Source organism: Gouania willdenowi, chromosome 10 (genome assembly GCF_900634775.1).
Source record: "Gouania willdenowi chromosome 10, fGouWil2.1, whole genome shotgun sequence".
NCBI lineage: Eukaryota > Metazoa > Chordata > Actinopteri > Blenniiformes > Gobiesocidae > Gouania > Gouania willdenowi.
In genome coordinates, this window is record NC_041053.1 from 30,087,434 (window position 1) to 30,101,620 (window position 14,187).

Sequence of the window (14,187 nt, forward strand, 5' to 3'; positions counted from 1 at the left end):
TTCTTTTTCTTTTTCTTCTTTTTCTTTTTTCTTTTTCTTTTTCTTTTTCTTTTTCTTTTTTTCTTTTTCTTTCTTTTTTCTTTTTCTTTTTCTTCTTCTTTTTTTTCTTTTTCTTTTTCTAAGTTCTGGCTAACATTATGCAGTCGTGACACCTGTCATTAGCATGAATGAGGTGTCAAGAAGGCCCACTAGAATCCAAAAAATGCCAACATAGCTCCAAAGGTGTCATAATTTAGCAAAAGACACTTAATGACAGCCTTCATGACACCTTATTCATGCTAATGACAGTATAATATTGGCCTTATGTACAACATTTTAAACAAAGTGTGACAAACTCTCTCAGAGCTCACAGACATTCTCAGAGAAAAGGCTTCACTGAATGTTTCTTCTTCTCCTTCAGGTCTTCAACACACAAACCTGCAGCTGACTGACAGGAAGTTATAATTTTGTCATCATGTGGTTCCCGCTGAACCAAAGCAACAAGCTGAGCTCGACTCACTAAATGTGAACTTCCCTCTCTGAATTTATAGGCCCCCAACCTTGTTTTTTTTGCTGTTTGACTCATTATCTCTCTTCAGTGCAAGTTTGTCATTTCCATGTTGAGCAGTTTTGGTTTAGATTTACAGTAGTCTTCAGTCTTTTGTCAGATATGAGTTTGGTACATGAGTTTAAAAATAAGTTTTTACTCAACAAAGTGACACAGTGGCTGAAAAATGTTCACTCTTCAAACAGAAAAAAAATTGAGAACCACTGCTATAAAGTGTGAATGGCCAAGCATTTTTTACCATTTCCAAATACATAAAAACGTGCAGATTTTCTCAAATTTTAACGACAGAAGTCACCAAAATGATTTGATATTAAATGTAATTATTTCAGTGCAGGTTTTGTTTAATGTGTGATGACTTCATTTTGAATATTTTGTGAGTTTGCCGCACACGTTTACGACAAACTGTTCGGCATGTTAGAAAATGGGTTCACCTCTTCTGTTTCAGAAGTGCATGCAACTTCCTGATTTCTGCTCCACCGCTCAGAGCACCTCCTCTGTGCTTTTCTTTTTTAAAAGCGTCTAAAAGTAGTGACAGAAAAACCCTCGCAGAATTAAACCGGTGCAGCTTTTTCACAGTGTTTTTCTTCTGAAGAACAAAGATGCTGAGGCGAAGGCCGTCCAACGCTGCAGACAAAGAATCAGGGCAAAAGAAGAAGGTGAGCTGTTTGTTACTTTATTTTGGGGAGAGGTTTGGATTTTAAAAAAAAGCATAATGAGTTTTAAAAGGAAAAACTTCAGATGCGGTCGGTGTAAACCTTTAGGAAATGACATAGACATCGCACAAACACATTGTAACACTCAAACAAAATTCTAGACAGGGAATTTTCTATCCGCCTCAACACAGATTAACAATTGTCTATTTCAGTCCTGCATGTGGTTTGACCCTGACGAGGCTTCTATGTTCTCAATCACAATTTGTTGCCATTTTTCATTGTAGAAACCACATTGAGACCAACTACTTTGACTTAATTTTTTGAAGAAAAGTGTTAAAAAGGTTTAGTTTTCATTTATTTATGAGGGACAATGCTCATTCATTAACAAAAAGACTGTATAAAAGCCATAAGTAACCAAAGATTCTACTTTTCATGTGCAATCCCTGGCCAGTCGTTAAATTTGCATCCTGGGATACTGTAAATGATAGATGATTAAATTAAATTTCAGAAATAGGAAGATGAGCAATGAAACCACACAACAATATACATAATGCAGTTCTTACAAATTTTCCCATTAGATCAAAATCCATTTCACAACATTTAAGGCAGTAAATTATACAGATAAAATTGGGTAAAAAAGGAAAAATGAGAATATTATTTTGACTATTTCTACACAAATGTTCACATGATTGAAAACTGAAAGATAACAGTCACTTCGTGATACTGCTGGTTAAACAGCACTATAAAAGTAGTTAGTGGGTGTTGTGTGGTTAACTAACTTGAACACCAAACTGTTTTTAACATCAGCATAAACCAGCAAAATAACAAAAAGCTTTAACCACTGAGAGATGACTCAAACACCATGTCAGAGTTTATTACAGTGGACGATAAATGAAACTATTAAGCAGCTAAGTCCATTAACTTGTTGCCTTGAAACGATGCCTTGAGATTTCTTTAGAACTGTTGTGTCAATTGTGATGAATTAGTGTCAGATAATCAACTTACCAACTGCTCATTCCAATCAGGATCACACTGATTAACTATAGATCAATCACCAAACCTGGCCAAGATCATTGAGATGGTGGTCTTCAATCAAATGAGTCAATTCTTAACCTTCAACAGAATATTTCATCAATTTAAGTCAGGCTTTCGTTTTCATCACAGCATAGAAACAACACAAAGTGATCACTGACATAAGGTTGAATACTGATTCAGAAAAATCGTCTGCTCGCATTCTATTGGATCTAAGTGCTGCATTTGACACCATGAACCACAACATTTTGTTGCACAGTGGGTTGAAATAAATGGAAAAGTGCTTGATTTGTAAGCATTGGAAACTTTCCTGTGGGGTTCCTCAGGGCTCTGGTCTTGGACCCCTTCTGTTTAGCATTTATATGCTTCTTTTAAGACAAATTCTACAGAACTGTAAAATTGATTATCAGAGCTACTCAGATGACACACAACTGTATCTGTCACTGAACCGATGACTATGGTCCCATAGTCGTCTGGGTTCAGCAGTCACACAGGTAGGTGTTGTGTGACTGCTTAGAAAAGATAAACTGCTGGATGACTGAAAATTACCTTCAACTAAATCATGAGTTTCAATCTTTAAAAGGTAAAGACAAAGTTTGAAACCTCGATGTTCTGATAAGATCTGACATTCAGCAGTCAGATTAAATCAATCACAAAAACAGCTTCAACCACCTAAAGAACATCTCCAGAGTGAAAGGTTTAGCAGGGGTGGCCAACTGCAGTCCTCGAGAGAGCCGGATTCCTGATAGTTTTAGATGTGTCCCTGCTCCAACACACTTGGTTGAAACTAATGTGTTGTCATCAAGCTCTGCAAAAGCTGAAAACGTGCCATTCAGTTGATTCAGGTGTGTTGGAGCAGGGACACATCTAAAACTATCAGGAATCCGGCTCTCGAGGACTGGAGTTGGCCACCCCTAATGACTCAGAAAGATCAGGAGAAGCTGCTCCATGCTTTTATCTCCAGACTATTGCAATGACAGGAATCCCCTAAGTGAGCATCAAACAGCTACGGCTGGTTCAGAACGCTGCAGTTTCCGGGGCAGCGCTTGGGTTTGCAGTCGCGGTTTTTGCACATACATTGGTCTACGATGCACTGGCATGCCATGGGCTGTGGGATAAAACTCGTACTGGGCTTAAACTTAGACATGTTGATCCCATATACCTTTTTTAGGTATTACCACTCACTCCTTTCCTTTGTCCATGGCCACCACCATTATACCTAAGCTTCACACTTGTCACCAGAATGGCTCGAGTACACAATAAGCACAATATACACAACTACAACTTGACATCTCACTCTCACTTTAAAATAATCAACTCTTCCCCACCTTTTCCATTTCCCACCTCGAGTCTCTCCTCCCTGTTCCGTTCCCCACCTCCCACCTCCTCACTTAGGTGTAACACTGCCTTCTCTTTTGACATTCTCCCTTTAATAAAGCTTCCTTAGGGAGGGCTGGTGATGGTCACAATTATGCAATAAAATAAATTCATTTATTTAACAAAACAAAACATGCTTTGCTGTGTTACAAAGATTGCACTTCTAGTAGTGTTAACCTTTGACAGCATGTGCAGACAAATAGAAAGAATAGAAGAAAAAAAAGAACGCTGCAGTTTGGGTTTAACCTTTTAAATGAGGTCAGAGCACATTACTCCAATTTCAAAATCTTTACAATGGCTCCCAGTCAGCCTCAGAATAGACTGTAAACTTCTGCTGATGGTGAACTTTGTTTGTGAAGACAAAGAAAAGTTTAAAAGATAGGATGATTGTGATCAAATCATCAGGACATTTTTTCAGATTGGTTGCTTTGTTCAGAGAAACACTCAAGACAAAATGATGTAAAAGGTTATAGAAACATCCTGCAAGAACATGTAAGCAAGTTCTAGGATGTTTTACATTTATTTTTAAAATACTGCATTAGCCACTTCTCCTGGAAAAAAAACTGTAGAATTATTTAGACATGTAATCTGAATCACAAAACATCAACCATTAGAACTCTGATAGTTGATGTTTTGTGATTCATTGTTCAATAGTGTTTAAAGTAAAGGACCCACATTGATGATATATCTCAATATCGGTGAGAGCTATAAGAAGGAAAAAACAGTTGCTCTTTATCAGCCATTCTAGGTAAATTCATCCTGTTCACACCTTAGAGGCGAAAAGCACAAATCTGTTCAATCAGCCTTGCTCTAAAAACACAGTTTGGCCAGCTATTCTTTGTTTTTTTTAATTTTATCTCTTCAGTTTTGACTGTCTTGTGCGTCTTGAAGTAACTGAAGCTGTTGGTTGTTTGTAGATCACCCTGCAGAGATCCAGCAGCTTCAAGGACTTCATGAAGCACAAACCCACCTCTCCTGTTTCAGAGAAGGAGTTCTGCTTGGAGGAACATGTGAGTACAGTTTTAAGTAGAAGTTAAAAAAAATAATGGTATTTGTATTGTATTTAGGTTCCTACAGATAAATTATCACATGTTCCTCATTTAAGTTGCTGCACTGCAGGAGCCTCGACTGTTGTCGGTTGTGACTGTTGCAGAAGCGCCGGCTTTATGTTTCCTGATTTAACTCACTGCTGCTCATGTGAGCAGATGTGAGTTCAGAGAACCCATTAATCACTTTTCAGCAGCACTCAGTGAGCTGGGAGACCATGAGAGAGCATATAGATGTGTAGAAGAAGAGAGGAAGTAGGAAGGAGAAGTGTGGCACATAACACAGCTACTGCAGCGTGCACACAGGATGTCCTCTACTGTGTCTCTGAGTGCATATTTGTGTGTATTTATTTTATTTAAATCAAACCTCAAGTTCTTTGGCCTTTGTTTTGGTTTTTTTTTTTTAACCATGTCCGCTTATGTCCAATGCAAAGCGGCCAGTAACTTGGTTACCTAGTAACATGTTACTCTAATATATGACCACTTTTTTCAGTAATAGTGTTACTATTTCCAAACCAGAAATCAGATTAAAGTTACTTATCCAAATTACTGTGAGTTACTATTTATGTCATTTTCCTCATGTATGTAAGTTTTAAGCATGAAATAAACTCAAGTGTTAGATACTTAGATGACAGGTACAGGCACATACAGACAAAACATGTTAGGTCAAAAAAAAAGACAGTTAAGTGAAGCCGAGAAAGACTCTTTATTTTCAGTCCAGAATACATCAGTGAGATGTTAGTCAGGTATGAACCCAGCAGGTCTCTCAGATCTATGAACACAGGTCAGATAGTGGAGACCAGAGCTCACAGTAAACATGGTGACACTGTTTTTCGTTGTTATGCTGCAAAGAAGTGGAACAAACTTCCAGCAGAGCTGAAGTCAGCATCACATGTGAACATTTTTAAATCAAAGTTAAAGACACTTTTTTTCTCTACTGCATATGATTGAGAGAGAGATTTTTGGTCATGTTGTTGATGTAATGTGTTTGTTGATGATTTGAATTGATTTTACTGATGATTTTAAATGTTCTTATTGATTTTAAACAATTGAATGTTTTATCATGTAAAGCACATTGAGTTGCCTTGTGTATGAAATGCGCTATACAAATAAATTTGCCTTGCCTTGCCTTCTACCTTATGTCATTGATCACTTTGATAAGAGCAGTTTCTGTAATGTGATGAGAACAAAATCCTGACTGAAATGTATCAAATATTTTGTTGAATGTTAAGAATTGTCTCAGTTGGTTGAAGACCACCTTTTCAATGATATTGGCCATGAATGGAAAGTTGCTGATTGGTCTATAGTTAGCCAACATAGAGGCATCCAGTGTTCTCTTTGTTAACAGAGGGAAGAGAGAAGAAAAATATAACTCCCTCAAATTTAAATAATGCTCCACCCTTGGTGCAGTAAAATGTATCTGAAATGAGTGAAAATCCATCAAAATTACATTAGAAAATTTACAATTACAGTGACATTTTTTGCAAAGTTCACAAAACAATTTTTAAATGACAATTTCTTAAAACAGAAATCATTACATTTTGTTTATATATTCCAACAGTGCTGCAGATGACTTAGGCAACACTCTCATTGTAAATGTGCATGAGTGAGGATGCTATTGTGGTTAGCTGTAGGGTGGGTTAGAATATAAGCTTGGTTCCTACAGAATCTGCAGCGCTTGAAAAAAATTGTTTGTATGGTTTTGCCACCCTGAGCGAGAATTCAAACAAGTGGTCTCCTTTTTTCAGCGCTTTGGTTTTTCTGAATCTGTCACGATGCCAACATGACAGCGTCAATGTTTTGAATGTCTTTTGACAGGCAAATTGTTGAAATGGTTGATCCTGTTGTTGTCTTCCAGGCTGCAGATGGTGTCACTGCAGAAGAAGCTGTGAAAAGTAGCAGCAAACTGGGGAAGAAGTGGCATACAATCATCTCACGCACGATGACACGCAAAACGTCTAAGATGGTGCAGAAAGCTCTTGCTGAAGAAGGGGTAACACTCTAACTAACTTCATTTACGGCTAACTGCCAGATATGGAGCTAAAAACATGTAGCCATTATGTATTTATACATTTGGAAACAATCATTAAGTCCACCTCACAGATATTTAAACAGTTACTGTTCATGCTCAGTCTATGACACTTTACAAACAGTTTACAATGTCTCCGTCTCGTGGCCAACCCAGGTACTGCAGTTTTGATACTGTAAGATTTAACTACAACACCATAGATATGCATGCAGTCACATCAAATGAGGAGCCATTCAATTCTGACCACTGTTTTTTTAAACATGTCAAAGGTTGTTAAAGGGAGGAAAATATGTTTAAGATTGAAAAACTTCAGGATTGTCCTCCATGCTGATGTAAGCAAAGGTAACATAAAGCAATCTCTATAGACGCTGGATGAACTATAATGTTTTATTTGCTCCTCAAACCTCAGTAAATATATGTTTCAGTCATTATAACTAAAGATTTCTGATGGTTCGGCTCTGATTTTTTCACCTGTCCTGTTGTCCTGGTGCGTCTCCAGGCTGACTTTGGTGAGGATCTGTCTCCCAAATCCCCGGACTGGCTCCCAGACCTGACAGCAGGACAGAGAACGTCCGCTTGCTCCTCAGAGTCTGAAGACACAATTCTCTGCCCCATCAGCCGCCAGCTGTCTGGCAGTGAGTCCAAACATCAGCTTTTCAAAGCCTACACACAGTCAGATTTTTTGCAAGATGTCTTCTTTAAGTTTTCTAAAATGTCCTTTTTCCCAGTCATTAAACAAGTTTCTTACACAAGTGAAAAAAACCAAAATGTAAACTAAGTGCAATTGTTCAGAATGTATTACTTGGTCTTTTTTTTAGAAAACAGTTAGAGGGAAATATAGGTTTTTTTGTAGTTCGTCATGTGTCTACTTTGGAAAAAAGATTGAGTTTTTAAAAAATGTGGGTACTTTTAAATTCCTGCCTTAAAAACACTAAATAGGGCTGTGACCTAAGTTATCAATAATCTACTCACAATATTCAGAAGTCTTTCAGAGCTTTCTAGGATTTCATCTCCTTCCTCTGCTCTCTACAGGCAGCGATAGACAGAGTCTGGACAGCGGTTACTGTCAGAGGGACAGCATGACCCGACTGGAGGAGAGTGGCGTCTCGTATACCGGGCCGTTCTGTGGCCGCGCTCTGGTCCACACAGACTTCACACCTAGTCCATATGATGTGGAGTCCCTGAAGCTCCAGGTTAGTCTTTCAAGGACAACGTCATGAATTTTTAGATACCTTTAAGGCATTTTGATTCAGAACACACGATTAGTCATACTGCAGTCCACACAAAAATATTACCTTGACAAATGAGTACTCATTTGTCATTTTATTTTTTTTTCAGATGACTAAACTTTCTTGAGTCAGGAATGTAGATAACAGGCCACATTTTATTCTGTGGAAGACAATTTTATCACCACCCAGATAGCATATGGATGTGGGCCATATCTTGCAATGATTCTGGCCCGTACAAAATAAATGTGAGCCAAAATTGGCCCACATATGATGCTGTAAATGTGGGTAAATATCTTGAAACCAATTTGGGCCAGTTTTGGCTGAATTATTGCAAGTTAGCATCAACTAATCTGGATGTGAGCCTAAGGTGGCCCATGTACTGCATAAGGTACCATATCTATTTGGTCTGTTCTTAGCTGACTTCTGGCATTGTGATAGCTTGGTTATGGACATCGTTTCATGTGATATGTGGGCCGGATTAGCATGCCAGGTGTGGGCCCACTGAGCCAGATATGGACCAGAAGAATTTTGCTTTCTGGGCACAGTCTATGACTTCAGCTGTATGAATTGATGTGCTATTCTTTCATTTTCTGTCAAGTCTTGTTCTCTGTTTTAACGTTCTTTGCCAACAACCGCCTCAGTCTCGGCTTCATGCATCGTATCTCCCTTCCAGAAAGGCGACATTATCCACATTATCGAGAAGCCTCCTGTAGGAACCTGGACAGGGAAGCTCAACAACCGTGTGGGCTCCTTTAAGTTCATCTACGTCAACCTACTGCCTGACCAAAGCCCTCCGACCAAGATGCGGTGCTCTAGTCTAAGTAACCACAGAGCCAGGTCCAAACCCAAGACCCTGGATGAGGTCCTGGACAGCATCGGCCTGACAGTGAGACAAAGACCAAATTATCTTTAAATTAGTCAATGCACTGACAGATTGTGTTTGTCCAGGGAGTTCCCACTTTGCACCTGATGTAACCATGCATCAGTGTTCATTTTGCTGACTATATTTTTGTCACAAGTTGCATTTTTTTTTAAGTGACAATAACTAGACTATGACTTGTTTAAAAAAAAATGCGTGACAACTAAAACTATATCAATATATAACTAATAAACTAAAAGAATGTTGTCACACGGAACGAAATCCAATCAGAACTCATGTGATGGTGGTCTTACGCATTGATCACATCAAATCTGTCTGTGTATTTACAAATAATAATAATAATTAATACCATTCCATATCAGGTTGAAAAATGGAAATTCAGTCTTAAAAAAAGAAAAAAAAATGCTGAAGCTCTTGTGTTTTATATATTCGTCGACCAAAATGTTGATGTCATGTAGTCAAGTTAATGAAAACTAGACTATAACTGAAATAGTAGTGGACTAATTTTGGACAAGTTTTTTTGAGTCTTTTTTTCATATGGACATCACAAATACATTAGTTACCCAGGTGTATATTGTTTTGAGTGTGTTAACACATGTGCTAGTCTTCAACACCTGTCCACAGGTGGCTTTTAAAAAGGTTGAAAGTAACAAGAAATAATAAGTAAGGAGGAAATAAAAACTAACTTGCATTGTAGTCAAAAGACTATGACTAAAGACTAGAGACCAGTAGACACCTATGTACAGTACAGTACAGTACAGGACATAACGGAACAGACGATGAAGGAGTGAACAACCACTCTGTCGTGTTTCAGGAGCTGAGTTCACTGCTGTCCATGCACGGTTTCCAGAGTCTGGAGGACTTTGCAGGAGTTAAGGAGTCTCACTTGAATGAGCTAAACATCACTGACCCGGAACAACGCACCAAGATCCTGAACGCCACCGAACTGCTCAGAGACTGTAGGTTCACCAGCTGTGATAAACACATGAAATCCAGGAATCATTTCACACTGACAACGTAGACCAATAAAAGTCTGATTGTTGCACAGGATTCAGGGATTCGACTTTCATCACCTCATCTATAGATTGTAGAGGATCTATGAACAAACACATCAGCAAATAACTAAAGTGTGACGAACAGTCAGAAAGTTGTGTTGTGCCCAAATCTGCTGATAGAGCTGCTTTATGCTCATATTAGCAAGGTTAACACCTTTTAGCATCTTGTGACATTTTTACAGCAGATTTACACCATGCACACTTTTGTACTTACTGAGTTTTTAATCTCTGTATCTTTGTGAAGAAGCATTACAACATAATTCAAAGCTGTTATCACAGCACAACAAACACATATGGACCTCACACACTAAGTTCATAAAGACAAATGTAATGGATCTTTTAAGGATTTTATATATATAATATTAACTAATCTTTGCTGTGCCCTTAGCTGAGGAGGAATCAGAGCCAGAATGTCTTAAAGAGAATCAATCTGGAGGATCTGCTGTGGAACCGAGAGACTCTGGCTGCTTTGAGGGCTCGGAGAACCTGACGCTGAAGACGGAGGAGAGCATGAAGGTAGATGAAGGGGAGCAGGAGATGGAGAAGGAGATGGAGGCTGTATTGGAACAGTTGGAGGAGCTGACAGTGAACGTGGAGTCCTAATGGAAAAATCCTCAAGGTTTTCTGGGACTGTATGAATACAGACTTAAGTCTTTTTCATCTCTTGCAAAAGCAGGAGTGCTGCCTGTAAAGAGCAATGGATTGAAATACTGCACGAGGAGCAGACTTCATCTTATCATGTTTAGCCTTTGGAACTTCCAGCTATATCAGTCTAACTTCTGTTGCTCACAAATATCTAATGATACAACTCACAAATGAGAAGTTGTCTTACTTTGTCTTAACTATTTTAACTGCATTTTATTTGTAACAAGAACATTGATGTAAATTATATTTCATTCTTTTACACTGTTCACTGTTAGACATTATTATGGGAAGGCGTTGTAAATAAAATACACATTGATGACACACAACAGTCATGGGTGCGTTTCCTGTTTGTTCAGCTGCTTCAAACACTGCTGGAAAGATAATCTGTCAGGCAGCGTAGCAGCGAAACCACAAGGTGGATACACTCATAGGTGTTCTGTTTCATAATATTTCATGAGATGTCTCACTATGGGATGTGACCTCTGTTTACATTCCTTAGAAGCACTCTATTTCACTATGCCAATCCTGATTGGCTGGTGAAGCACGACAGTCTGCTGGGAGACCCTCCCACCTCCTATAAAAGGTGCTCACCATTCAAAAACCTCTCAGTTATCTCGTGTGTTTAGTTCTATCCAGTTTATTTGTCCACAGATGGGATTTTCTACCTTCCAGTCGACAGACTATCGCCTACTTAAGAACACACCATGTCAAGAAGAAGTTAAAAAAGCTCTTAACTTGCTCTGCTCTGTAAGTGCTGTCCTTCACTGCCGCACTGTTACGAGAGTTCATGAGTCCTAGGCCTCATCTCAGGAGAATAAAATCGACCTGTTTTTATTCCTCATGTGTTTCAAAATAAATGAAGGACATGAGAATCAAATAAGTGGTGGATAGTGTTTTTGATGCGTAATTACCGGTAAGAAAAACCTGAACGTTGTGCAGAGTGTGGCGTCACATATTATGGGAATGATCGACGGGAATTCATCATTCAATAGTTCATATACCACATGTGTTAAACTCGAGGTCAAATCCAACCCTTTAAGTTTTGAGCATCCAATTCAGCCCACAGTTGAAAGTAGAAATGTCAGAGAAAACAAAAATCATTTTGTATTTGACCAAGTAATTAAGTTGATTTCTTAGTCTTTCCAAATACACAAATTCAGTGAAACTCCACAACATTTGCCAGGTCTCATTTTTGATTTTAAATTCTTTAAAAAAATAATAATTCCAAAATCCTGCAATTTTTTTCAAATGATTTCACAAAATTTTCCAAAATGATATACAAATTGGTCACAAAATCAAGGAAATTCAAGTGAAGATTATGTATGGACTGATATCTGTCACTTATTGCTTGGACATTGTCAGTGTCTTATATACTTTAAGTATAATGTATGTGTGGAAGTGCAAACTAGGGCACACCAAATACAGTTTTAGTCCACCAGAAACTTTCCAAAAGAGTCGGTTTGTGCTTTTATTTCTGTTTTGTCTCTTTTCTGCAGCATAATTGCAAACCTTCCGATACCCATAATCACCATTTTCTCAATAACCATGATGAACTGATTCTAAAATTTTCAAAAAATTGTTTATTTAAATTTTCAAAGTTACACGACACAACATTGATGTGCTGTGTTACTCAAGAGAGAAGTGGCATAATTCAGCAGCTGAATTGGTAAATGGAAGAGCAATAATCCGCGATAATCAAAAATCTAATTGATAATGGTTAATAAATTAAAATTGGTTTTGTAATCTAATCGAGACTTCAATCATCGTAATTTGATCCAATCGGTAAATTGATCTGACTAGCCAATAAACGTGAAAAGACTGTGTGGAAAACAATGTGTAGAGTTAAAGATGACTCACGAGAGCATCTGAAAGAAATCACAATGTTATGACAATGTTGTTTATTTACTAGACCTGTTGATAAAAAGAAGTGGAGTAAAGTTGAATGAAATACATATAATATAGTCACAGTGTTGATACTGAACAAAGTGAACATAAATAAGTGAAGTACTGGGTCTGTACACTTTATGCAATATTCACATCTGAACACGGTTTCAACGTTGGAATTATAAATACAGGAGCTGTCCCTGGTTCCCCACAGCCTGTAGAAAAACCAATTGCCGCGTATAACACCGACAACGTACATTCGTGCCTCTATTACGTGACTACAACCAATGCCCGAAAAGCTTTTCTCACAAAAAACATTTTTCAGTCAGATTTAACTTTATGGACTTTGATGTGATTGCTTTGATGATTTCAAAGTCTTATTCTGTAATCTCACACACAAACAAATAGTGTCACACACTTTTTGCCACCAGGGATGTCTCACTTATCACACATGTAAAAGGCTCTTTTAAAAGTTTAAAATAATACAGTGATTTATCAGTCAAACTTTTAATGGTTTCAGCCTCTCACATCATATGTCAAAATTCCTGGCGATCATTTAACCGTTCCCCTATTATCCTTGGGGTCAATTTGACCCCATTCAATGTTTATCATTAAAAAAAAATATTGTTGACTTTTTGCTTCATATTTCATGTCTTTTGCTAATTTGATGGGTACAATTCATTAAGCATAAAAATACACACATCAGTGTTCCTCTGGGGTCAATAAGCCTTTTCACACTCTGGAACTGCGCATGCGGGGGGGTCATAGGTCGAGAGGATATTTCCAACCTAACAGCGTTTGTAATGTTATTCCAGAGATTGTTAGTGTTTTAATATTGTTCATATTATTCATATTCCACATATTCGGATTCGAGGAGGTGTCCAGGGTTTTCCGCTGGTGCCGATTTCAGCCATTCTGTGCACTTTTAAAAACAGATGGAAGCAGCTCAGCAGCACTATTGAAGCAATAAGGCAGTCCCCACACATCCACCCCTGGTGAATGAAAACACCGACTACCTGGGTCTCCAGCGGGTGGATTAGGACTCTACCCAGGAATGATGCACGTATCCAAGCACTTTTGTAAAACTGATGTGATAAATAGTATCAAAGTGACAGACCTCCTCTGCTTCCTCACTCCTCTCCCAAGCATTCAACTTTTGATTGTTATGTTTTTTCTGTATTTACTTTATTGTTGTTGCTGGTTTCTTTTTCTGACTTGTATAATTGTAAAGTGTTTTTGAAAAGCGCTTATAAATAAAAATGTATTATTATTATTATTGATGGGACAAGCGAGATTTCCGAGTGTGAAAAGGACAGTATGAGTTCCCACTTTGAAAAGGTACATTTACGAGGTCCACCATTCACTAACCAGGTCCATGATTATTATAAGTGAACTGCAGCTGAAACAGTTTGAAAAGTCAGGAAAAACGGAATTTTCAGCTCGTGTGCAGCATTTGCTTTAGCAGCAAACTCGGTCTTTCTGCCTCGGAGACCGATACCACGTTTCCGCAAAAAATCTTTCAAGGAATCAACGCTCAAACGGGTAAAATAATCTAGATCTCTGTCAGACTCACTTCCTACACCGTCAGCCATGGCGAGTTTATCCCTCATGACCTTTGACCTAATGCGGAAGTACTGAACCAGTGCGAGAGTGTGAAAAGGCTTATTTGACCCCAAGCTGTTTTAGCGGTGTAAAACGTGTCTGTCTGTGTGTGACCTTACATCCTCATACCTGCAGGTGCAGAGTTAATACTTTTCAGTTGATTTAACAAGATTTGGATGAAAGATTTTCAAGATACCGGTACATTGAA

General features: G+C 38.2%; 1 protein-coding gene across 1 annotated transcript; it reads left to right on the forward strand.

The window, feature by feature from the left end:
• The first annotated feature begins 790 nt into the window (after window positions 1–790).
• Window positions 791–10,821, forward strand: sash3 (SAM and SH3 domain containing 3). Its single transcript, XM_028459153.1, has 8 exons — window positions 791–1,203; window positions 4,527–4,619; window positions 6,514–6,648; window positions 7,184–7,319; window positions 7,717–7,877; window positions 8,587–8,799; window positions 9,608–9,752; window positions 10,237–10,821. The coding sequence occupies exons 1-8, from the start codon at window positions 1,147–1,149 to the stop codon at window positions 10,449–10,451; spliced, it is 1,155 nt and encodes a 384-aa protein (XP_028314954.1). The 5' UTR covers window positions 791–1,146; the 3' UTR covers window positions 10,452–10,821.
• The last annotated feature ends 3,366 nt before the right edge of the window (window positions 10,822–14,187 follow it).